This window comes from Somniosus microcephalus, chromosome 4 (assembly GCF_052327205.1).
Source record: "Somniosus microcephalus isolate GS21.2 chromosome 4, FLI_Smic_1.0, whole genome shotgun sequence".
Classification (NCBI taxonomy): domain Eukaryota; kingdom Metazoa; phylum Chordata; class Chondrichthyes; order Squaliformes; family Somniosidae; genus Somniosus; species Somniosus microcephalus.
Window position 1 is genome coordinate 7,138,262 of NC_140990.1, and position 26,059 is coordinate 7,164,320.

General features: G+C 46.1%; 2 protein-coding genes across 2 annotated transcripts in view; one reads left to right on the forward strand and one right to left on the reverse strand.

Annotated features, from left to right (window-relative positions):
- The window catches only part of LOC147118223 (uncharacterized), a 186,110-nt gene that overhangs the window by 107,890 nt on the left and 52,161 nt on the right, over positions 1 to 26,059 (reverse strand). The window lies entirely within an intron of this gene.
- LOC147118226 (uncharacterized) lies at positions 14,884 to 25,901 on the forward strand. Its single transcript, XM_085984316.1, has 3 exons — positions 14,884 to 15,144; positions 17,862 to 18,468; positions 25,617 to 25,901. Exons 2-3 carry the CDS (start codon positions 17,954 to 17,956, stop codon positions 25,753 to 25,755), a joined length of 654 nt encoding a protein of 217 aa, XP_085840442.1. The 5' UTR covers positions 14,884 to 15,144; positions 17,862 to 17,953; the 3' UTR covers positions 25,756 to 25,901.

Here is a 26,059-nt window from a genome sequence, read left to right on the forward strand (position 1 = left end):
CGGCCATTCGGCCCAACAGGACCATGCTGGTGTTTATGCTCCACACGAGCCTCCTCCCGCCCTACTTCATCTAACCCGAGCAGCATATCCTTCTCACAATAACCAAGCTTGTGTATAAGAACAGGCCACTTAAACCGGTCAGTTGGAACAGACTCGAGAAGATCGCGCGCGAATCCACTGTACTTCTATTCTCCAGATTGAGGGAATTATATACTACATATTGACTGGGCAAATCAAATTACCACTAATGGTGTGGAGGACAAATTCTTGGAATGCATGTGAGATGGTTTCCTGGATCAGTATGTGGAGGAACCAACCAGGGAACAGGCTATTCTGGATCTGGTACTGTGTAATGAGAAAGGGCTAATCAATAATCTTTTGGTAAAGGGGCCTTTAGGGACAAGTGACCATAATATGATTGAATTTTATATTAAGTTTGAGAGTGATGTAGTCCAATCTGAAACTAAGGTCTTCAATCTAAACAGAGGAAACTACAAGGGTATGAGGGACAAGTTGGCCATGGTAGATTGGGAGACTACACTAAAAGGTATGAAGGTGGACATACAATGGCTAACATTCAAGGAAATAATGCATAAATTGCAACAAACATAGTTCTCTAGGGCATAAAAACCCAAAAGGAAAAGTGATCCAAGCATGGCTACCAAAAGAAATGAAAGCTAGTATTAAGCCAGAAAAAACAGTCAGCCTGAGGATTGGGCTCTTTTTAGAAATCAGCAAAGGGGGACCAAGAAATTGATAAAGGGAAAATGGAATATGAGCACAAACTAGCGAAAAATATAAAAACGGATTGTAAAAGCTTCTATAGGTATGTGAATATGTGAAAAGGAAAAGACTGGTGAAGGTAAATGTAGGTCCTTTACAGTCAGAGATGGGAGAGTTGATAATGGAGAATGAGGAATTAAATAAATACTTTGTTTCTGTCTTCATGGAGGAAGACACAGAAAACCTCCCAGAAATATGAGAAAACCAAGGGTGTGGCGAGAATGAGGAACTTAAAGAAATTATTATTAGTAAAAAAACAGTACTAACAAAATTAATGGGACTAAAAGTCGATAAATCCCAAGGACCAGATGAACTACATCCTAGGGTTTTAAAAGAGGTGGCCATTGGAATAGTGGGCACATTGGTTGTCATCTTCCAAAATTCTATAGATTCTGGAACGGTTCCTGCAGATTGGAGGATAGCAAATGTAACCCCGCTATTTAAGAAAGGAGGGAGAGAGAAAACGGGGAACTACAGACCTGTTAGACTCACATCAGTAGTTGGGAAAATGCTGGAATCTATTATAAAGGATGCAACAACTGGGCACTTGGAAACTAATAGTAAGATTGGGCAGAGTCAACCTGGATTTATGAAAGGGAAATCCTGTTTGACAAATCTGTTGGAGTTCTTTGTCTATTCCACTAGTTACATCCTCAAAGGGAAACCGGTAGATGTGGTGTATCTGGATTTTCAGAAGGCCTTCGATAAGGTCCCACGCAAGAGGTTGGTGAACAAAATTAGGGCACATGGAATTGGGGGTAATATACTAGCATGGATTGAGAACTGGTTAACAGACAGCAAACATAGAGTAGGAATAAACGGATCTTTTTCAGGATGGCAGGCTGTGACTAGTGGGGATCGTTGCTTGGGCCCCAGCTATTCACAATCTATATCAATGATTTGGATGAGGGGACTAAATGTAACATTGCCAAATTTGCTGATGATACAAAGCTAGGTGGCAGTGTCAGTTGTGAAGAGGATGTGAAGAGGCTTCAAGGAGATCTCAACAGGCTCAGTGAGTGGGCGAGAACATGGCAGATGGAATATAATGTGGATAAATGTGAAGTTATCCACTTTGGTAGAAAAAACAGAAAGGCAGAGTATTTCCTAAATGGTGAAAGATTGGGGAATGCAAATGCTCAAAGGGACCTGGGTGTCCTTGTACACGAGCCACTGAAAGTGAATGTGCAGGTGCAGCAAGCCATTAGGAAGGCAAATGGTATGCTGGCCTTCATTACAAGAGGATTTGAGTACAGGAGTAAAGAAGTCTTACTCCAATTATATAGGGCCTTGGTGAGGCCACACCTGGAGTACTGTGTACAATTTTGGTCTCCTTACCTAAGGAAGGATATACTTGCCATAGAGGGAGTGCAATGAAGGTTCATGAGATTGATTCCTGGGATGGCGGGACTGTCGTATGAGAAGAGATTGAGTAAACTAGGCCTGTATTCTCTTGAATTCAGAAGAATGAGAGGGGATCTCATTGAAGCATACAAAATTATTACAGGGCTTGATAGGGTGGATGCTGGCGGGTGTATGGAGTGAGGCTGCAGACCAGCCATGATCTCATTGAATGGCAGAGCAGGCTCGAGGGGCCGAATGGCCTACTCCTGCTCCTGTCTTCTATGTTTCTAAAATAGACTTTGCTGACTCAGCAAACCTCATTTGCTTTGCTGTTTTTTGGCTGACTAAATAAAAGTTTTTTTTTGGCTGCATGCAGGTATTTAATTGAGTTAGTTCAGGCTTGCTCTCAGTCCTGGCCCTGGTCCCGCCCCTTCCTGCACCTCATTGGCTGGCACCGCTGTCAATCGACACCACGAGGGGGCAGGGAGGGTGATTGACAGGTGACGATTGATAGAAGCGCCTGCCCGCGCTGTGATTGGTGCAGGGGAAGGCAAGTGGGCGTGTCCGACCCCCGGCCCACGTGGGGAGTCAAAGGTTGGCTGGAGCGCATGCGCAGCCCGCCTCGCACCGTTGGGAAGTTTTCCAAATATTTTTTTGCGAAGCAAATTGAAAACACTCATTAATTCCCCAACCTCCTCCCCTCTAAAGTGCGATTATTATTATTCTTGTTTTTCCTCATTTGTGTGGGGTGTCTTTTTTTTACCTTGCGGTGGCGTGCGCCGATCCAACCGACCCCTTGGCGTTGCGTGCTGGCGTCAGCGCGTAATCGGAGGGGTGTTGCTTGACGCGGGGCGCCCGCCAATCAGGAGCGCGGAAAACGCTGGGAGGCCCGGGCGGGCTGACGGTCCTCCAACCAATGGCGGGACCTCGGCGGGCTGTAGGCCGCTTTCCTGCTTTCATTGTCTGCAGGAGTTGTTAAAGGGAAGGGGAGGAGGGGGTGAAAAAAACCCCAGCTTGTGAGTGTTTATTCCTTTGCATTACCTTTATTGCAAGGCTATTCATCAACTGCATTCATTTAAAAATAAGTGAACCTTTTCTCTTTTTGACTTTTATCCAGAACAAAGAGCCCTGGTGCTGTGAACATTTTGGTGGGCAGCCACTTTTAAAGGGACAAAGACCAGGATTCTTCCTCCTCTCTCTCTCTCTCTCTCTCTCTATCTTGTGAGTATTTGTGGTGGGTGAGAGGGTTGGGGGGTGAGTCAAAGGGGACTGCGGCCCCTTTTCAACAAAAAATTATTGCTTGGCCATTTAAAGGGGAATGGGTGCCCCCCAGGTATTTAAAGGGGCAGTGCCTCTCTCTGTATCATGTAAGAGCAGGGAGATTCTGCTTGAACTGTACAAAAACACCAGTTAGGCCACTGGCTAGAGTGCTGCGTGCAGTTCTGGTTATCCCCATTGCAGGAAAGATGTGACTGTGCACCAGACGGGCGATTTACGAGGATGTTGCCAGGACTAGAGAATTTCAGCTACAAGGAAAGATTAAATACATAGAAGTTAGGAGCAGGAGTAGGCCATTCGGTCCCTCGAGCCTGCTCCACCATTCAATGAGATCATGGCTGATCATCCAAATTCAGTACCCGGTCCCTGCTTTCTCCCCATATCCCTTGATCCCTTTAGCATTAAGAAATATATCTAACTCCTTCTTGAATATATTTAATGAATTGGCCTCTACTGCCTTCTGTAGTAGAGAATTCCACAGGTTCACCAGTCTCTTGGGGGAAGAAATTCCTCCTCATCTCTGTCCTAAATGGCTTACCCCTTATCCTTAGACTGTGACCCCTGGTTCTGGACTCCCCGGCCATCGGGAACATCCTTCCTGCATCTAGTCTGTCTAGTCCTGTTAGAATTTTATAAGTTTCAATGAGATCCCCTCTCATTCTTCTAAACTCCAGTGAGTATAAGCCCAATCGACCTAATCTCTCCTCATACGTCAGTGCCTCTCTCTTTCTCTGTATCATGTAAGAGCAGGGAGGTTATGCTTGAATGTTTGGACCAAGGCTGTAATGAGGTCAGGAGCTGAGTGGCCCTGGCGGAACCCAAACTGGGCGTCAGTTAGCAGGTTATTGCTGAGTACGTGCGGCTTGATAGCACTGTCGACGACACCTTCCATCACTTTGCTGATGATTGAGAGTAGACTGATGGGACGGTAATTGGCCGGGTCGGATTTGTCCTGCTTTTTGTAGACAGGACATACTTGGGCAATTTTCCACATTGCCGGGTAGATGCCAGTGATGTTGCCAGGACTAGAGAATTTCAGCTGCAAGGAAAGATTGAATACATAGAAACATTGAAGATAATCTACATCCTAGGGTACTTAAGGAAGTGGCCCTAGAAATAGTAGATGCATTGCTGGTCATCTTCCAAAATTTGACAGACTCTGGAACAGTACCCATGAATTGGCGGGTAGCTAGTGTTACCCCACTGTTCAAAAAAGGTGGTAGAGAGAAAACGGGAAATTATACACCGGTAAGCCTGACATCAGTAGTGGGGAAAATGCTAGATGTAATAGCAGGGCACTTGGAAAACAGTGACCGGATCCGACAAAGTCAACATGGATTTACAAAAGGTAAATCATGCTTGACTAATCTACTGGAATTTTTTGAGGATGTAACTGGTAAAATAGATAAGGGAGAACCAGTGGATGTGGTGTATTTGGACTTTCAAAAGGCTTTCGATAAGGTCCCGCATAAGAGATAGAAACATAGAAGATAGGAGCAGGAGTAGGCCATTCGGCCCCTCGAGCCTGCTCCGCCATTCAATGCGATCAGTGCTGATCATCCAAGTTCAGTACCCTGTCCCTGCCTTCTCATTTCTGTCCTAAAAGGCCTACCCCTTATCCTTAGACTGTGACCCCTGGTTCTGGACTCCCCGACCATCGGGAACAACCTCCCTGCATCTAGTCTGTCCAGTCCTGCCAGAATTTTATAAGTTTCAATGAGATCCAATCTCATTCTTCTAAACTCCAGCGAGTACAAGCCCAATCGACCCAATCTCTCCTCATACATCATTCCTGCCATCCCAGGTATCAGCCTGGTGAATCTTCGCTGCACTCCCTCCAAGGCAAGAACATCCTTCCTCAGATAAGGCGACCAAAACTGCACACAATACTCAAGATGTGGTCTCACCAAGGCCCTGTACAACTGCAGCAAGACATCCTTGCTCCTGTGCTCAAACCCTCTCGCTATGAAGGCCAACATACCATTTGCCTTCTTAACCACCTGCTGCACCTGCACGCTTACCTTCAGCGACTGGTGCACAAGGACACCCAGGTCTCGTTGCACTTCCCCTTCTCCTAATCTATTGCCATTCAGATAATAATTTGCCTTCCTGTTTTTGACACCAAAGTGGATAACCTCACATTTATCCACGTTATATTGCATCTGCCATGCTTCTGCCCAATCACCCAACTTGTCCAAATCATCCTGTAGTTTCTCGGCATCCTCCTCACAGCTCACACACCCACCCAGCTTTGTGTCGTCTGCAAATTTGGAGATATTACATCTAGTTCCCTTGTCTAGATCATTAATATATATTGTGACTAGCTGGGGTCCAAGGACCGATCCCTGCAGTAGCCCACAAGTCACTGCCTGCCACTCGGAAAAAGACCCGTTTATTCCAACTCTTTGCTTTCTATCTGCCAACCAGTTCTCTATCCAAGTCAATACCTTGCCCCCAATCCCATGTGCCTTAACTTTACACGCCAATCTGTTATGTGGGACTTTATCGAAAGCCTTCTGAAAGTCCAAATACACCACATCCACTGGTTCTCCCTTATCTATATACTAGTTACATCCTCAAAAAATTCCAGTAGATTAGTCAGGCATGATTTACCTTTTGTAAATCCATGTTGACTTTGTCTGATCCTGTCACTGTTTTCCAAGTGCTCTGCTATTACATCTTTTATAATGGACTCTAGCATTTCCCCCACTACCGATGTCAGGCTTACTGGTCTGTAATTCCCCGTTTTCTCTCTACCACCTTTTTTGAATAGTGGGGTAACATTAGCTACCCTCCGATCCATGGGTACTGTTCCAGCTTCCATCAAATGTTGGAAGATGATCAGCAATGCATCTACTATTTCTGGGGCCACTTCCTTAAGTACCCTAGGATGCAGATTATCAGGCCCTGGGGATTTATCGGCCTTCAATCCCATCAATTTCCCTAACACCATTTCCCAACAAATACTGATTTCTTTCAGTTCCTCCCTTTCATCAGACCCTATGTTCCCTGACATTTCTGGGAGGTTATTTGTGTCCTCCTTTGTGAAGACAGAACCAAAATATGTATTTAATTGGTTTTCCATTTCTTTGTGCCCCATTATAAATCCCCTAATTCTGACTGCAAGGGACCTATGCTTGACTTCACCAATCTTTTTCTCTTCACATATCTATGAAAGCTTTTACAGTCAGTTTTTATGTTCCCTGCAAGCTTACTCTCATACTCTATTTTCCCTTTCTTAATTAATCCCTTTGTCCTCCTTTGTTAAATCCTAAACTGCTCCCAATCCTCAGGATTACTGCTTTTTCTGGCCAATTTATATGTCATAGAGTTATACAGCACAGAAAGAGGCCCTTTGGCCCATCGCGTTTGCGCCGGCCATCAAGCCCTGTCTAATCTAATCCCATTTTCCAGCATTTGGTCCATATCCTTGTATGCTATGGCGTTTCAAGTGCTCATCCAAATGCTTCTTGAATGTTGAGGGTTCCTGCCTCTACCACCCTTTCAGGCAGTGAGTTCCAGATTCCAACCACCCTCTGGGTGAAAAAGTTTTTCCTCAAATCCCCTCTAAACCTCCTGCCCCTTATCTTGAATCTATGCCCCCTTGTTATTGACCCCTCTACTAAGGGGAAAACTTCCTTTCTATCTACCCTATCTATGCCCCTCATAATTTTGTACACCTCAATCAGGTCCCCCCTCAGCCTTCTCTGCTCTAAGGAAAACAACCCCAACCTGTCCAGTCTCTCTTCATAGCTGAAGTGCTCCAGCCCAGGTAACATCCTGGTAAATTTCCTCTGCACCCTCTCCAAAGCAATCACATCCTTCCTATAGTGTGGCGACCAGAACTGCACACAGTACTCCAGCTGTGGCCTTACCAACGTTTTGTACAGCTCTATCATAACCTCCCTGCTCTTATATTCTATGCCTCGGCTAATGAAGGCAGGTATCCCATATGCCTTTTTAACCACCTTATCCACCTGTTCTGCTGCCTTCAGGGATCTATGTACATGCACACCAAGGTCCCTCTGATCCTCTGTCCTTCCTAGGGTCCTATCATTCATTGTGTATTCCCTTGCCTTGTTAGTCCTCCCAAAATGCATCACCTCACACTTTTCAGGGTTAAATTCCATTTGCCACTTTTCTGCCCATCTAACCAACCCATCTATATCGTCCTGTAGCCTGAGGCTTCCCTCCTCGCTATTTACCACCCCACCAATTTTCGTGTCATCTGCGAACTTACTGATCATACCTTTCACATTCACATCCAAATCATTAATGTAGACCCCAAACAGCAAGGGGCCCAGCACCGATCCCTGCGGTACTCCACTGGACACAGGTTTCCAGTCACAAAAACAACCTTCAACCATCACACTCTGCCTTCTGCCACTAAGCCAGTTTTGGATCCAACGTGCCAAGGCACCCTGGATCCCATGGGCTCTTACCTTCCTGACCAGTCTCCTATGCAGGACTTTATCAAAAGCCTTACTGAAATCCATGTAAACCACATCCACTGCACTACCCTCATCCACACACCTAGTCACCCCCTCGAAAAATTCAATCAAATTGGTCAGACATGATCTTCCATTGACAAAGCCATGCTGGCTATCCCTAATTAATCCTTGCCTCTCCAAGTGGAGACTAATTCTGTCCCTCAGAATTTTTTCCAATAATTTCCCTACCACTGATGTTAGGCTCACTGGCCTGTAATTCCCTGGTTTAACCCTACTACCCTTCTTGAATAATGGTACTACGTTAGCTGTTCTCCAGTCCTTTTAGAAACAGCTTCTTTCCCAGGGCTGTCATCCTACTGAACTCCACAAATAAACTATAAAGCCTGCACATCTGCCAATGCACTTTATTATGGTTATGTTTATGTTAATATACTACAAGCCAAATGTATGTTGAATGTTTAAATGTCTTAATCCAAATGTACACTCTCGGGAGCCGCAAGCCTACATTTCGTTGTACTGCACTTGTGCACTAACAATGACAATAAAAGTTGATTTGATTTGATTTGATTCTGGCACATCCCCTGTGGCCAGAGAGGTTCTGAAAATTTGTGTCAGAGCCCCTGCAATCTCCCCCTTTGCCTCACATAGCAGCCTGGGATACATCTCGTCCGGGCCTATGGCCTCTCCTTGGATCTTATGCTATCCCTTATTTCCCTCGTTAGCCACGGTTGAGTCACCCTTTTTGTTTTATTTTTATGCCAAACTGGGATGAACAAATTCTGTAGCTCATCCATTCGGTCTTTGAATGTTTGCCATTGCCCATCCACCGTCAACCCTTTCAGTGACATTCCCCAATCAATCCTACCCAATTCGCGCCTCAGACCATCGTAGTTTCCTTTATTTAAATTCAGGACCCTCGTCTCTGAGTCAACTACTTCATTCTCCATCTTAATGAAGAATTCGATCATATTATGATCGCTCCGACCCAAAGGGCCTCGTACAACAAGGTTGCTAATTAATCCTTTCTCGTTACATAATACCCAGTCTAAGAGAATGATTCCAGGGATGAGGGACTTCAGTTACATTGATAGACTGGAGAAGCTGGGGTTGTTCTCCTTGGAGCAGAGAAGATTGAGAGGAGATTTGATAGAGGTGTTCAAAATCAAGAGGGGTCTGGACAGAGTAGATAGAGAGAAACTCTTCCAATTGGCAGAGGGGTCGAGAACCAGAGGACACAGATTTAAGGTGATTGACAAAAGAACCAAACGCGACATGAGGAAAAACTTTTTTATGCAGCGAGTGGTTAGGATCTGGAATGCACTGCCTGAAAGGGTGGTGGAGGCAGATTCAATCACCGCTTTCAAAAGGGAATTGGATAAGTACAGGAAACTTTGTGCTATCCGGAGGTTGAATGTCCGGCAGCTTCGATCTAACGGCAGAAATCAGCAGCCGTTTTGGTTAAGTTTTTTTTCTTCTCCTAGCATTCTTTTCACAGGCAGGCTCTGGAAAGCGTCTTTGTAGCTTAGCAGCAGCTTCAGAGACGCTTCCAAGCTACGGGCCGAGTGTTTACAAGCTGTTGCTGAGCAACAGTGTTTGTGGTCAGATACGGCAGGCTCTAGAAAGCGTCTCTGTATCTTAGCAACAGCTTCAGAGACGCTTCCAAGCCACGGGCCGAGTGCTGACAAGCTGTTGCTAAGCAACAGTCTTTGTTGTCAGATACGGAGATGAAAAGCTCCTATCTGATAACATTGACGCTGGTCTATCCGGAAGTTTTGAGGCAACGGCAACAGCTCGGTCCCGTGGGTGCCGGATAGCACAAAGTTTCCTGTACCTGAAGGAGAAATATTGCAGGACTTCAGATTCCTGGGGCATTGGGACCAGTTCTGGGGCAGGAGGGACCTGTCCAAGGTGGACGGGTTGCACCTCAACAGAGCTGGGACCAATGTCCTCATGGGACGGTTAACTAGTGCTGTGGGGGAGGGTTTAAATTAATTTGACAGGGGGATGGGCACCAGGATGAAACATTAGAGAGGAGAAACACGCTGAAGCGAGGACTGGGAGAGACAAGTAGCACTAGAGGGACAGAATTACTGGTCATCTTCCAAAATTCGCTAGACTCTGGAACAGTTCCCATGGATTGGAGGGTAGCTAATGTTACCCCACTATTCAAAAAAGGTGGTAGAGAGAAAACGGGGAATTGTAGACCGGTAAGCCTGACATCGGTCGTGGGGAAAGTGCTAGAGTCCATTTTAAAAGTTGTAATAGCAGAGCACTTGGAAAACAGTGACAGGATCGGGCAAAGTCAACATGGACTTACAAAAGGTAAATCGTGCTTGACTAATCTACTGGAATTTTTTGAGGATGTAACTAGTAAAATAGATACGGGCGAACCAGTGGATGTGGTGTATTTGGACTTTCAGAAGGCTTTCGATATGGTCACGCATAAGAGATTAGCATGTAAAGTTAAGGCACGTGGGATTGGGGGCAAGGTACTGACTTGGATAGAGAACTGGTTGGCAGACAGGAAGGAAAGAGTTGGAATAAACGGCTCTTTTTCCGAGTGGCAGGCAGTGACTAGTGGGGTACCGCAGGGATCGGTCCTTGGACCCCAGCTATTCACAATATATATAAAATGATCTAGACGAGGGAGCTAGATGTAATATCTCCAAGTTTGCAGATGACACAAAGCTGGGTGGGCGTGTGTGCTGTGAGGAGAATGCCGAGAAACTCCAGGATGATTTGGACAGGTTGGGTGATTGGGCAGAAGTATGGCAGATGCAGTATAATGTGGATAAATGCGAGGTTATCCACTTTGGTGGCAAAAACAAGAAGGCAGATTATTATCTGAACGGCAATAGTTTGGGAGAAGGGGAAGTGCAACGAGACCTGGGTGTCCTTGTGCACCAGTCGCTGAAGGTAAGCATGCAGGTGCAGCAGGCGGTTGAGAGGGCAAATGGTATGTTGGCCTTCGTAGCGAGAGGGTTCGAGTACAAGAACAAGGATGTCTTGCTGCAGTTGTACAGGGCCTTGGTGAGACCACATCTTGAGTATTGAATATTGAAACTTATAAAATTCTGACAGGACTGGAGAGACTAGATGCAGGAAGGATGTTCCCGATGGTCGGGGAGTCCAGAACCAGGGGTCACAGTCTAAGGCTAAGGGGTCGGCTATTTAGGACAGAAATGAGGAGGAATTTCTTCACCCAGAGAGTGGTGAACTTGTGGAATTCTCTACCACAGAAGGCAGTGGAGGCCAATACATTAAATATATTCAAGAAGGAGTTGGATATACTTCTTAAGGCTAAAGGGATCAAGGGATATGGGGAGAAGGCAGGGACAGGGTACTGAATTTGGATGATCAGCCATGATCTCACTGAATGGCGGAGCAGGCTCGAGGGGCCGAATGGCCTACTCCTGCTTCTATGTTTCTATGAACCCCATGACCAGGCCCCTATGGGGAATAAGTATGCAGATCTAGCCGCAAAACCAGCTGCGGAAGAAATGCAACCAGAGGACGCGTTCAAAAACGAAATAAATATGATCATGATAGTCAGTGGGGTACAGGAAGTGAATATAATGGAGCTACAAGAAAATACTAGTAAAGAGCAAAAGGAGAAATGGAGACAAGCTGGCGCGCAATTACAAGATGGAATTTGGAAATGGGGCCCACGTAACCAGGTGGTGGCATCGGAATGTTGTAGACAACAACTGATGGCGCTATACCATGGTGTAACACATACTGGCAGAAGTAACATGTTGCACCTACTGACACAGTACTGGTGGTGGCCAAAGATAGGTCGGGAAGTAGCGAAATATTGCCACCGCTGTATAATATGCGCAAGAATAATGTAGGACAGAGAAGTAGAGTTAGAGTAGCAAACCAACCCAGGCCCCAAGGACCCTGGGAAAACTTACAAATTGACTTTACCGGCCCCTTAGCGCAGGACCGGGGGAAGAAATATTGCCTGGTAATAATTGACCAATTTACCAGGTGGGTGGAAGCCTTTGCCACCCGAGATTGCTCTGCAAAAACAGTTGCACTAATATTGGCTACCGAGGTTATACCCCGTTGGGGAGTGCCTCTGCAAATTGACTCAGACAACGGCACTCATTTCACCGGCAAAATAATGAAAGAAATCTGCAAGCTGCTACATGTGACACAAAAATATCACATATCATATCACCCCCAGAGCTCGGGGATGGTAGAAAGAATGAATAGGACACTGGAAAACGTGCTAACAAAAGCCATCCAAGAAACAGGGTCGGAATTATTACCCAGCATACTAATGAGGCTGCGAGCCACCCCAGGACGAATGACCGGACTGACCCCCTATGAATTAATGACAGGACGAGCTATGAGACTACCAGAGGATTTGACTGGAGGGGTGGGAGAACCAGAACCAGCATAAGATAGATTAAGGCGATACTTAGTACAACTAAATCAGGAGGAACAAGCACTAAATAAAGAAGTAAGGAACCAACAACAGATTAAAGATCTGGAAAGGCAGAATGCTGGACTTAAACCAGACGAGTTGCCCAGAATCGGTCAACAAGTAATGACACAAGTTATCGGAAGAAAGGGAATGGGGCCCGTTGGCTGGAGCCATGTACTGTATTAATGACAAGCGTGCTAAGCTTGAATAAAGGAGACTATGAAGGTATGAGAGCGGAATTGAGTAGAGTGGATTGGGAAAATAGATTAAAGGGTAAGACGATACATCATCAGTGGTGTATATTTAAGGAGTTATTTTACAACTTCCAAAAAATATATATTCCACTGAGAAGAAAAGGGTGTAAAAGAAAAGACAGCCATCCGTGGCTAAGTAAAGAAATTAAGGATAGTATTCGACTAAAAACAAGGGCATATAAGGTAGCCAAATCTAGTGGGAGGATAGAGGATTGGGAAAACTTTAAAAGACAGCAAAAAATAACAAAAAGATTGATTACGAAAAGGAAGATAGATTATGAAAGTAAATGAGCAAAAAATATAAAAACAGATAGTAAGAGTTTTTATAGTTATATAAAAAGAAAAAGGGTGGCTAAAGCAAATGTTGGTCCCTTAGAGGATGAGACCGGGAAATTAATGGTGGGAAATATGGAGATGGCAAAAACACTGAATGAATATTTTGTAGCAGTCTTTACAGTAGAAGACACTAAGAATATCCCAACACTGGACAAACAGGGGGCTAAAGGGGGGGGAGGAGCTAAACACGATCAAAATCACTAAGGAAGTGGTACTCGGTAAAATAATGGGACTCAAGGCGGATAAATCACCTGGACCTGATGGCTTACATCCTAGGGTCTTGAGGGAAGTGGCGGTAGGGATTGTGGATGCATTAGTAATAATTTTCCAAAACTCCCTGGACTCGGCAAAAGTCCTGGCAGACTGGAAAACTGCTAATGTAACACCCTTATTTAAAAAGGGCAGCAGACAGAAGGCTGGAAACTATAGACTGGTTAGCCTAACATCTGTGGTAGGTAAAATTTTGGAGTCCATTATTAAGGAGACAGTAACAGGACATTTGGATAATCATAATTTAATAGGACAAAGTCAGCATGGTTTTATGAAGGGGAAGTCATGTTTGACAAATTTGCTGGAGTTCTTTGAGGAAGTAACATATAGGGTGGATAAAGGGGAACCAGTGGACGTAGTGTATTTAGACTTCCAAAAGGCATTTGACAAGGTGCCACACAAAAGATTATTGCTCAAGATAAAAAATCACGGGATTGGGGGTAATATTCTGGCATGGATAGAGGATTGGCTATCTAACAGAAGGCAGAGAGTTGGGATAAATGGTTCATTCTCAGACTGGCAATCAGTAACTAGTGGTGTTCCGCAGGGGTCAGTGCTGGGTCCCCAACTCTTTACAATCTATATTAACGATTTGGAGGAGGGGACCGAGTGTAACATATCAAAGTTTGCAGATGATACTAAGATGGGAGGGAAAGTAGTGAGTGAGGAGGACATAAAAAACCTGCAAGGGGACATAGACAGGCTAAGTAAGTGGGCAGAGATTTGGCAGATGGAATACAATACTGGAAAGTGTGAGGTTATGCACTTTGGCAGGAAAAATCGTAGAGCAAGTTATTATCTTAATGGCAAGAAACTGGAAAGTACTGAAGTACAAAGGGATCTGGGGGTCCTGGTGCACGAAACTCAAAAGGTTAGTATGCAGGTGCAGCAAGTGATTAAGAAGGCCAATGGAATGTTGGCTTTCATTGCTAGGGGGATAGAATATAAAAATAGGGAGGTGTTGCTTCAGTTGTACAAGGTATTGGTGAGACCGCACCTGGAATACTGCATACAGTTTTGGTGTCCATACTTAAGAAAGGACATACTTGCTCTCGAGTCAGTACAAAGAAGGTTCACTCGGTTAATCCCGGGGATGAGGGGATGGACATATGAGGAGAGGTTGAGTAGATTGGGACTCTACTCATTGGAGTTCAGAAGAATGAGAGGCGATCTTATTGAAACATATAAGATTGTGAAGGGGTTGGATCGGGTGGATGCGGGGAGGATGTTCCCGATGATGGGTGAAACTAGAACTAGGGGGCATAGTCTTAGAATAAGGGGCTGCTCTTTCAAAACTGAGATGAGGAGGAACTACTTCACTCACAGGGTGGTAGGTCCATGGAATATGCTGCCACAAAAAGCTGTAGAAGCTACATCATTACATAAATTTAAAACAGAAATAGACCGTTTCCTAGAAGTAAAGGGAATTAAGGGTTACGGGGAGCGGGCAGGAATTTGGACATGAGTCTAGGTTCGGAATGGTCATGGCCCTGTGGGTAGCGGAGTGGGCCCAGGGGCTGTGTAGCCTGATCCTGCTCCTATTTCGTGTGTCTAATTCTGTTAGATTCAGGAGATGGTTCTGTGATAGTGGATTGGCGGTTAGGATCAGATCAGCCATGATCTTATTGAATGGCGGAGCAGGCTCGAGGGGCCGATTGGCCTACTCCTGCTCCTATTTCTTATGTTCTTATGTGTGTTTGTCTACAGGAACCGATGGGTATGCGATGGATGCAATGGACCCAGGTGAAACCATTTAACACTAAAGACCCCCATTCTACCCTCTCCTCTAGGGTAAAGAGCTCGGAAGACGACCAGACCACTGTTTAAATTACAGATAAACATGGATTCAGTCGACCCTTTATATCAGAGGGTCCGCCTCGGGGAGAAGAAGCTCTCCCGGTTTACCCTTACACCCGAGAACTAATTTTTAATGTGGAAGCAAGTCACCCTCGGTTCCGAGGGACTGCCTAAGAAGAAAGAAGAAGATATAATTGGAGTAAGACTTCTTTACTCCTCTACTCAAATCCTCTTGTAATGAAGGCCAGCATACCATTTGCCTTCTTAACTTCCTTTCACGACCACCGGACGTCCCAAAGCGCTTTACAGCCAATGAAGTACTTTTGAAGTGTAGTCACTGTTGTAATGTGGGAAACGCGGCAGCCAATTTGTGCACAGCAAGCTCCCACAAACAGCAATGTGATAATGACCAGATAATGTGTTTTTGTCATGTTGAGGGATAAATATTGGGCTCAAAACACCGGGGATAACTTCTTCCAAATAGCACCACGGGATCTTTTACATCCACCTGAGGGGGCAGACGGGGGCCTCGGTTTAACGTCTCATCCGCAGGACGGCACCTCCGACAGTGCAGCACTCCCTCAGTACTGCCCCTCTGATGGAGCAGTTCTCCCTCAGCACCGCCCCTCCTTCAGTGTGGCGTTCCCTCAGTACTGCCCCTCCGACTGTGCGACACTCACTCAGCACCGCCCCTCCAACAGTGCGGTGCTCCCTCAGTACTGCCCCGCCCCCCCGACAGTGCGGCGCTCCCTCAGTATTCCCCCTCCGACAGTGCGGCGCTCCCTCAGTATTCCCCCTCCGACAGTGCAGCACTCCCTCAGTGCGGTGCTCCCTCAGCACTGCCCTCCGACAGTGCGGCGCTCCCTCAGCACTGCCCTCCGACAGTGCGGTGCTCCCTCAGCGCTGCCCCTCCGACAGTGCGGTGCTCCCTCAGCACTGCCCCTCCGACAGTGCGGCGCTCTCTCAGTACTGCCCCTCCGACAGTGCGGCGCTCCCTCAGTACTGCCCCTCCGACAGTGCGGTGCTCCCTCAGCACTGCCCTCCGACAGTGCGGCGCTCCCTCAGCACCGCACTGGAGTGTCAGCCTCGCTTTATGTGCTCAAGTCCATGGAGCGGGATTTGAACCCACAACCTTCTGACTCTGCTATCCACTGAGCCACAGCTGACTCCAGTCTTTTACACAGTTTCATCATAACTTCCTTGCTTTTGCACTCTACCCCTCTCCTAAAGCAGGGGAGTTATGATGAATTGTTAAACAGTTTTTCTTGCAGAGTGACCAAGGCTGTGTGTAGGAAACAATTGTGCATTTGAAAGCAGCTTGTATTGTGAAGCTTGTGCCCCTTTGCCAGGCCCGCTGCCTGCGGCCCCTCTCTCAGATTCCAGCCCCAGCTCTGTGCTGACTGAGCTGCTCTCACCTGGGGACAGCGCGTCACAATCTGCCCCAGCGCACCTGAGCTGGAGACCCAGGGCCTGCCCCCTTGCCGCGCCGCCATTGGTTGGAGGACCAGGCCACCCAGTTCAGTCCTCCCAGCTCAGCCCTCTTCCTATTAGTCAGTGGTCCCGTCAGTCAGAATCACATTGCTCCGGCTCACTCCGCCACCCCGCGCAACTCAATCCGCTCCATTCGGTGGTCGCGGAGGTCCCGCCCGCCCGACTCTCAGGTTTGGTTTTTCTCGTATTTTACTTTATAATCTCGCTCTCCGCTCCCCCACCCCCACCCACCCCCCCCCTCGATTTAAATCGCTCCCCAAACACTTTACTTTACCCCGGCCGCTAATTCCGCCTCTTCCCCGGGCCCGGCCTTCCGTCTGCTCCCCGGAGGCCACGCGCAGGCGCACTGGCAGCCTGGTGTTGTGGTGAGGGGCCAAATGAGCATGCGAGGCCCCGCCTCTCCACATTTAAAGAGACACCCATTCCCTCCACATTTAAAGGGACACCCATCCCCTCCACATTTAAAGGGACACCCAGCCGCTCCACATTTAAAGGGACACCCGGCCCCACCACATTTATAGGGACACCCGCCCCCACCACATTTATAGGGACACCCGCCCCTCCACATTTATAGGGACACCCGCCCCTCCACATTTAAAGGGACACCCACCCCCTCCATATTTAATGGGACTCCCTCCCCCCTCTCGTGTGCTCTTCTGATTAAATGGACTGTGACAATTCCCCCAGCCACCGCACTTTAGCAAGGATGTGAAAGACCTTGAGAGCCAGCCAGTGGCTCAGTTGGGAGCACCCTCGTCTCTCAGTCAGAAAGTTGTGGGTTCAAAGTCCCCACTCCAGGGAATCGAGCACATAAACCTAGGCTGACGCTCCGGGGCAGTGCCGAAGGAGCACCGCACTGTCGGAGGGGCGGTGCCCTATTGGAGGGGCAGTACTGAGGGAGCGCCGCACTGTGGGACGGGCAGTACTGAGGGAGCGCCGCACTGTTGGAGGGGCAGTACTGAGGGAGTGCTGCACTGTCGGAGCGGCGGTACTAAGGGAGGGCCCCGCTGTCGGAGGGGCAGTACAGAGAGCGCGCCCCACTGTCGGAGGGCCAGTACTGAGGGAGTGCCGCACTGTCAGAGGGGCAGTACTGAGGAAGCACCGCACTGTCGTAGGGGCAGTACTGAGGGTGCGCCGCACTGTTGGAGGGCCGTCTTTCGGAAGAGATGTTCAGGTGGACATAAAACATCCCATTATTTTGAAGAAGGTCAGGAGAGTTATCCCCGGTGTCCTGGCCATTATTTATCATGCAAATTGGCTGCAGTGTTTCCCACATTACAACAGCGACTACACTTCAAAAAGTACTTCATTGGATGTAAAACCATTGGTCATGAAAGGTGCTGTGTAAAGGCCAGTCTTTCTTTATTTTGTCTCCTGTATTTACATTAATTATTTATATAAACCTCTTTTACTGTCTCTTGCAAGGGGAGGAATTGCAGACGGGCAGCTTAACGCAAACTTCACACGAAGATCTGACAGAGTCACTCGATTCATCAGGACCTGAATATCATCGACATATGGAAGCGGAAAGCAGCAATCAGAATGCGGGCAAACTGCACACGTGTCTTGTGTGTGGATGTGGATTCAACCGAAGGTGCAGCCTGGGGAGGCACAAGTGTAACCAAAGTGAGGAGAATCCGTGCAAATGTCGGGAATGCGGGATAGGATTCAGTTGCCTCTCTGAGCTGGAGACTCATCAACGCAGTCACTCCGTGAAATGGCCGTTCACCTGCTCCGAGTGCGGGAAAGGATTCACTCATCCCTCCTCGCTGCGGGAACACCAGCTGGTTCACACTGACGAGAGGCCGTTTAAATGTTCCGACTGCGACAAGAGTTTCAAATGCTCCAAGGGCCTGAAGAAGCATCGACGCATCCACACCGGGGAGAAGCCGTTCGCCTGCTCTCACTGTTTGAAGAGGTTTAACGAATCTTGCCACCTGTTGATACACGAGCGTGTTCACACCGGGGAGAGGCTAATGTTACCCCACTATTCAAATAAGGTGGTAGAGAGAAAACGGGGAATTATAGACCGGTAAGCCTGACATCGGTAGTGGGGAAAGTGCTAGAGTCCATTATAAAAGTTGTAATAGCAGAGCACTTGGAAAACAGTGACAGGATCGGGCAAAGTCAACATGGACTTACAAAAGGTAAATCGTGCTTGACTAATCGACTGGAATTTTTTGTGGATGAAACTGGTAGAATAGATAAGGGAGAACCAGTGGATGTGGTGTATTTGGACTTTCAGAAGGCTTTCGATATGGTCACGCATAAGAGATTAGCGTGTAAAGTTAAGGCACATGGGATTGGGGGCAAGGTACTGACTTGGATAGAGAACTGGTTAGCAGACAGGAAGGAAAGAGTTGGAATAAATGGCTCTTTTTCCGAGTGGCAGGCAGTGACTAGTGGGGTACTGCAGGGATCGGTCCTTGGACCCCAGCTATTCACAATATATATAAAATGATCTAGACGAGGGAGCTAGATGTAATATCTCCAAGTTTGCAGACAACACAAAGCTGGGTGGGCGTGTGTGCTCTGAGGAGAATGCCGAGAAACTCCAGGATGATTTGGACAGGTTGGGTGATTGGGCAGAAGTATGGCAGATGCAGTATAATGTGGATAAATGCGAGGTTATCCACTTTGGTGGCAAAAACAAGAAGGCAGATTATTATCTGAATGGCAATAGTTTGGGAGAAGGGGAAGTGCAACGAGACCTGAGTGTCCTTGTGCACCAGTCGCTGAAGGTAAGCATGCAGGTGCAGCAGGCGGTTGAGAAGGCAAATGGTATGTTGGCCTTCGTAGCGAGAGGGTTCGAGTACAAGAACAAGGATGTCTTGCTGCAGTTGTACAGGGCCTTGGTGAGACCACATCTTGAGTATTGAATATTGACACTTATAAAATTCTGACAGGACTGGAGAGACTAGATGCAGGAAGGTTGTTCCCGATGGTCGGGGAGTCCAGAACCAGGGGTCACAGCCTAAGGCTAAGGGGTCGGCTATTTAGGACAGAAATGAGGAGGAATTTCTTCACCCAGAGAGTGGTGAACCTGTGGAATTCTCTACCACAGAAGGCAGTGGAGGCCAATACATTAAATATATTCAAGAAGGAGTTGGATTTCCTTCTTAAGACTAAAGGGATCAAGGGATATGGGGAGAAGGCAGGGACAGGGTACTGAATTTGGATGATCAGCCATGATCTCATTGAATGGCGGTGCAGACTCGAGTGGCCGAATAGCCTACTCCTGCTCCTATCTTCTATGTTTCTGTGAACCCCGGGACCAGGCCCCTATGGGGAATAGGTATGCAGATCTAGCCGCAAAACTAGCTGCGGAAGAAATGCAACCAGAGGACGCGTTCAAAAACGAAATAAATATGGTCATGATAGTCAGTGGGGTACAGGAAGTGAATATAATGGAGCTACAAGAAAATACCAGTAAAGAGCAAAAGGAGAAATGGAGACAAGCTGGCGCGCAATTACAAGATGGAATTTGGAAATGGGGCCCACATAACCAGGTGGTGGCACCGGAATGTTGTAGACAACAACTGATGGCGCTATACCATGGTGTAACACATACTGGCAGAAGTAACATGTTGCACCTACTGACACAGTACTGGTGGTGGCCAAAGATAGGTCGGGAAGTAGCGAAATATTGCCACCGCTGTATAATATGCGCAAGAATAATGTAGGACAGAGAAGTAGAGTTAGAGTAGCAAACCAACCCAGGCCCCAAGGACCCTGGGAAAACTTACAAATTGACTTTACCGGCCCCTTAGCGCAGGACCGGGGGAAGAAATATTGCCTGGTAATAATTGACCAATTTACCAGGCGGGTGGAAGCCTTTGCCACCCGAGACTGCTCTGCAAAAACAGCTGCACTAATATTGGCTACCGAGGTTATACCCCGTTGGGGAGTGCCTCTGCAAATTGACTCAGACAACGGCACTCATTTCACCGGCAAAATAATGAAAGAAATCTGTAAGCTGCTACATGTGACACAAAAATATCACATATCATATCACCCCCAGAGCTCGGGGATGGTAGAAAGAATGAATAGGACACTGGAAAACGCGCTAACAAAAGCCATCCAAGAAACAGGGAAGGGATGGTCGGAATTATTACCCAGCATACTAATGAGGCTGCGAGCCACCCCAGGACGAACGACCGGACTGACCCCCTATGAATTAATGACAGGACGAGCTATGAGACTACCAGAGGATTTGGCTGGAGGGGTGGGAGAACCAGAACCAGCATAAGATAGATTAAGGCGATACTTAGTACAACTAAATCAGGAGGTACAAGCACGAAATAAAGAAGTAAGGAACCAACAACAGATTAAAGATCTAGAAAGGCAGAATGCTGGACTTAAACCAGACGAGTTGTCCAGAATAGGTCAACAAGTAATGACACAAGTTATCGGAAGAAAGGGAATGGGGCCCGTTGGATGGGGCCATGCACTGTATTAATGACAAGCGTGCTAAGCTTGAATAAAGGAGACTATGAAGGTATGAGAGCGGAATTGAGTAGAGTGGATTGGGAAAATAGATTAAAGGGTAAGACGATACATGATCAGTGGTGTACATTTAAGGAGTTATTTTACAACTTCCAAAAAACATATATTCCACTGAGAAGAAAAGGGTGTAAAAGAAAAGACAGCCATCCGTGGATAAGTAAAGAAATTAAGGATAGTATTCGACTAAAAACAAGGGCATATAAGGTAGCCAAATCTAGTGGGAGGATAGAGGATTGGGAAAACTTTAAAAGATTGATTATGAAAGTAAATTAGCAAAAAATATAAAAACAGATAGTAAGAATTTTTATAGTTATATAAAAAGAAAAAGGGTGGCTAAAGTAAATGTTGGTCCCTTAGAGGATGAGACCGGGAAATTAATGGTGGGAAATATGGAGATGGCAAAAACACTGAATGAATATTTTATATCCGTCTTTACAGTAGAAGACACTAAGAATATCCCAACACTGGACAAACAGGGGGCTAAAGGGGGAGGAGCTAAACACAATCAAAATCACTAAGGAAGTGGTACTCGGTAAAATAATGGGACTCAAGGCGGATAAATCACCTGGACCTCATGGCTTACATCCTAGGGTCTTGAGAGAAGTGGCGGTAGGGATTGTGGATGCATTGGTAATAATTTTCCAAAACTCCCTGGACTCGGCAAAGGTCCCGGCAGACTGGAAAACTGCTAATGTAACACCCTTATTTAAAAAGGGCAGTAGACAGAAGGCTGGAAACTATAGACCAGTTAGCCTAACATCTGTGGTAGGTAAAATTTTGGAGTCCATTATTAAGGAGACAGTAACAGGACATTTGGATAATCAAAATTTAATAGGACAAAGTCAGCATGGTTTTATGAAGGGGAAGTCATGTTTGACAAATTTGCTGGAGTTCTTTGAGGAAGTAACATATAGGGTGGATAAAGGGGAACCAGTGGACGTAGTATATTTAGACTTCCAAAAGCCATTTGACAAGGTGCCACACAAAAGATTATTGCTTAAGATAAAAAATCACAGGATTGGGGGTAATATTCTGGCATGGATAGAGAATTGGCTATCTAACAGAAGGCAGAGAGTTGGGATAAATGGTTCATTCTCAGACTGGCAATCAGTAACTAGTGGTGTTCCGCAGGGGTCAGTGCTGGGTCCCCAAGTCTTTACAATCTATATTAACGATTTGGAGGAGGGGACCGAGTGTAACATATCAAAGTTTGCAGATGATACTAAGATGGGAGGGAAAGTAGTGAGTGAGGAGGACATATAAAACCTGCAAGGGGACATAGACAGGCTAAGTAAGTGGGCAGAGATTTGGCAGATGGAATACAATACTGGAAAGTGTGAGGTTATGCCCTTTGGCAGGAAAAATCGTAGAGCAAGTTATTATCTTAATGGCAAGAAGCTGGAAAGTACTGAAGTACAAAGGGATCTGGGGGTCCTGGTGCACGAAACTCAAAAGGTTAGTATGCAGGTGCAGCAAGTGATTAAGAAGGCCAATGGAATGTTGGCTTTCATTGCTAGGGGGATAGAATATAAAAATAGGGAGGTATTGCTTCAGTTGTACAAGGTATTGGTGAGACCGCACCTGGAATACTGCGTACAGTTTTGGTGTCCATACTTAAGAAAGGACATACTTGCTCTCGAGTCAGTACAAAGAAGGTTCACTCGGTTAATCCCGGGGATGAGGGGATGGACATATGAGGAGAGGTTGAGTAGATTGGGACTCTACTCATTGGAGTTCAGAAGAATGAGAGGCGATCTTATTGAAACATATAAGATTGTGAAGGGGTTGGATCAGGTGGATGCGGGGAAGATGATCCCGATGATGGGTGAAACTAAAACTAGGGGGCATAGTCTTAGATTAAGGGGCTGCTCTTTCAAAACTGAGATGAGGAGGAACTTCTTCACTCAGAGGGTGGTAGGTCCATGGAATATGCTGCCCCAAAAAGCTGTAGAAGCTACATCATTACATAAATTTAAAACAGAAATAGACAGTTCCTAGAAGTAAAGGAAATTAAGGGTTACGGGGAGCGGGCAGGAATTTGGACATGAGTCTAGGTTCGGATCGGTCATGGCCCTGTGGGTAGCGGAGCGGGCCCAGGGGCCGTGTAGCCTGATCCTGCTCCTATTTTGTGTGTCTAATTCTGTTAGATTCAGGAGATGGTTCTGTGATAGTGGATTGGTGGCTAGGATCAGATCAGCCATGATCTTATTGAATGGTGGAGCAGGCTCGAGGGGCCGAATGGCCTACTCCTGCTCCTATTTCTTATGTTCCTTTGTTCTTAAAAGTGGACTAAATGGGTTTAACTCTACGCTAGTCCGGGAACCACTTTGAAGCGGGGTTAGTGTTGAATTACCGTAGCAAAAGGAATCGCCACGGATAAAAGGGGCTGCACGGCCGACTCCCGCTCCCTTGTACCTAGATGCAATGGGGCGAATGGCCGCCGACATTGTTTCAAACTGCTACGGATCTCTGGTAATCCTGCGGAGCAGGTACTGCTGGTCCTTGATCATGCGAAATTGCACAATGATGCCAGCACGCGCAAGGATAACCTTCCTGCCACTTTTCCAGCGAGGACCCCCGTAGACCTGTGGTCCGTTGGCATGTGGAGTAAGATGGGACAAATGCAGGTCAGCCCCGAGAGGGAAACCTCTCCAGATGCATTAGAATGCTATACTTCCGATGCGGGCCTTACCAAAGCTCTATACACCTTACATTCCACCCTTCTTATTCCAGTCCGCGTCAGATAAAGGCATACGGTGCATTAGCCTTAAAATTGCTTGTTTGCAAATGCTCACTGGATTTTAGTGATTTGTCTACTTGGACTACGCAGTCTCTTTGCTCTTGCACAGTTTCTTAGATTCTTATCCATTAGAAAATATTTCCTTATGTCTTTCTTGGATCCAAAATGGATGACCTTAGACTCCCCCACATTGAACTCCATTTTCCACACTGTCTTGCCCGCTCACTGAATCTGTCTATGTCCCTTTGTCACTTCCTGCTCGCATGTGCACTACTTACTGTGCCTCCCTGATCCCCGTAGACTCGCACGCCAACCCGCTAAGGAGTACAACGGTCCTCACGTAAATACTTAGCTTTTCAGGTAAGTGGTCTATTAATGCAATTGAGAACTTTTTTTTTCCACAGGTTTGTTATTTATAAAGAATTTACAGTAAGGTAAGTTTAGCTTTAGCCCCGATTTTTTATATAAGCATTTTTTTCAAATTTTAAAATTATTGTTTAAAATAGTTTTTCAGAGTTCTTTATGGTTCATTTAAGTAGTGCAATGTTTTTTTTAATTTTCTTTCACGTTTAAGTAGAGTTTTGGGGCCAGGAGTTTTCATGAGTTTGACAGCTCTTACTGTCAAACTCATGAATGAACTTTTGCAACCTCCCATTGGTTGCCCTGTGCTCACATGATCCCAGCCGGCTCATCGCACTAAGTACGCCGTTGGGTCACGCACGCACAGTGCGGCAGGACCTCAAGCGGTCCACTGAGAGGAAATGCAATGCGGGCCAGAATTAATATGTCAGCACGCCGGATAAGTGAACATCAGAGGCTTGCAAGCGCGGCATACTCCCGATCCTAATTTCAGGGCCAATATATTCAAGAAGGAGTTAGATATATTTCTTAAGGCTGAAGGGATCAAGGGATATGGGGAGAAAGCAGGGACAGGGTACTGAATTTGAATGATCAGCCATGATCTCATTGAATGGCAGAGCAGGCTCCAGGGGCCGAATGGCCTGCTCCTGCTCCTATCTTCTATGTTTGTATGTTGCTGTGTTAAGGAGGAGGAAATCCAATTTTGGTAACCTGCTCTTGGTTAGCCTATTAATGCAGTTTTATTATGTATAGAACTGAAATGAAAGCAACAGGAAAAATGCAGTGAATGCAACACTGACATGCATTATTTACAGGTAATTTTATTTAAAAATGCACTGTTGTAATGTGCAAATGCTAAGATAATTAATACAAGTGAACTGTAGATTTAAAGAAAACTAGACGGTCAGAATTGTTTTGAAGATTGCGTTTACTACATTTTTGTTGAAATACACGCATTGGAGTTCATTGGAAGGATGTTTTTCCAAATAATATTACTAAGAACATCTAGAGGAATGGACTCTGAATGAAAATAACGTGTTGTTATTAACCATGTAATGTCCCACTGAATGCATTTATTGGCATCGAAATCAGACGACTTATCCAACAAGGCAAATTGCCGGTGATTGCTTTTGTAAATTATCCGAACACAAATAGAAGAGCTGATCCTTGCACTTTATCACCTGTTGGTTTCCAGCTCGTGCAGCGAATATCAGACGAGAAAACAATAAATGATTTTCTTATCCTCACTACTTCAGTTACAATCCGCTGGGACAGCTTATCATAAACTACAACAGGAGACTACAGAGAATCACTCTGAGTCTCACTGAGAGATCTACAGAACTGTGCCTGACAGGCGTGGGATTCAATTGTGATTTCAAAACAAAGATTGGAAATTACTGTATTGAAATCTGACTCAATGATCTTTTTGCGAGAATGATAATTATCCTCTTAATCCTATTCTAAACGGCAGAAGCAGTGATGCTAATGCAGATTTGGAAATAGTGGACACTAACTGGAACAGAATGATTTGCAGATATTTTTAGACATTTAAAGATGTGTTTGTGATCTGCCAGGATTTGCCAGGATTGTGTGATGAGGTCATTTACGGCCACATGCGAGGGCAGACAGGGCCTCGATTTAACCTCTCATCTGAAAAACGACACCTCCGACCGTGCAGCACTCCCTCAGTACTGCACTGGAGTGTCAGCTTAGAGTTTTGTGCTGACGCCTCTGGACTGGATCTTGAATCTACAACCTCCTGAAGCAATGGCCTGGGTACTACCAACTGAACCTCTTCTGCCACTCAATTGCACTCCAAATCGTAACAACACACTGCATTAAAAAAATGTTCGCATCTCCTCTCTGAATTATTTGGGACATTTTCTTAACTCTGTGCCCTTTGGTTAGCGGCCCCCCTGCCAGTGGAAAGAGTTTCTCCTCAGTTACTCTACCAACACCCCTCATAATTTTGAACACCCCTATTAAATCTTGGTAACATCGCATCGCATACAGAATC

Bases quoted from the DNA above. Each gene is read 5' to 3' on its own strand.
- LOC147118226 (XM_085984316.1), top strand. From the start codon at position 17,954: ATGGAAGCGGAAAGCAGCAATCAGAATGCGGGCAAACTGCACACGTGT. The intron at 18,469-25,616 runs GTAAGCCTGACA...GTGATCTGCCAG, and splicing joins AAACGGGGAATTATAGACCG to GATTTGCCAGGATTGTGTGA.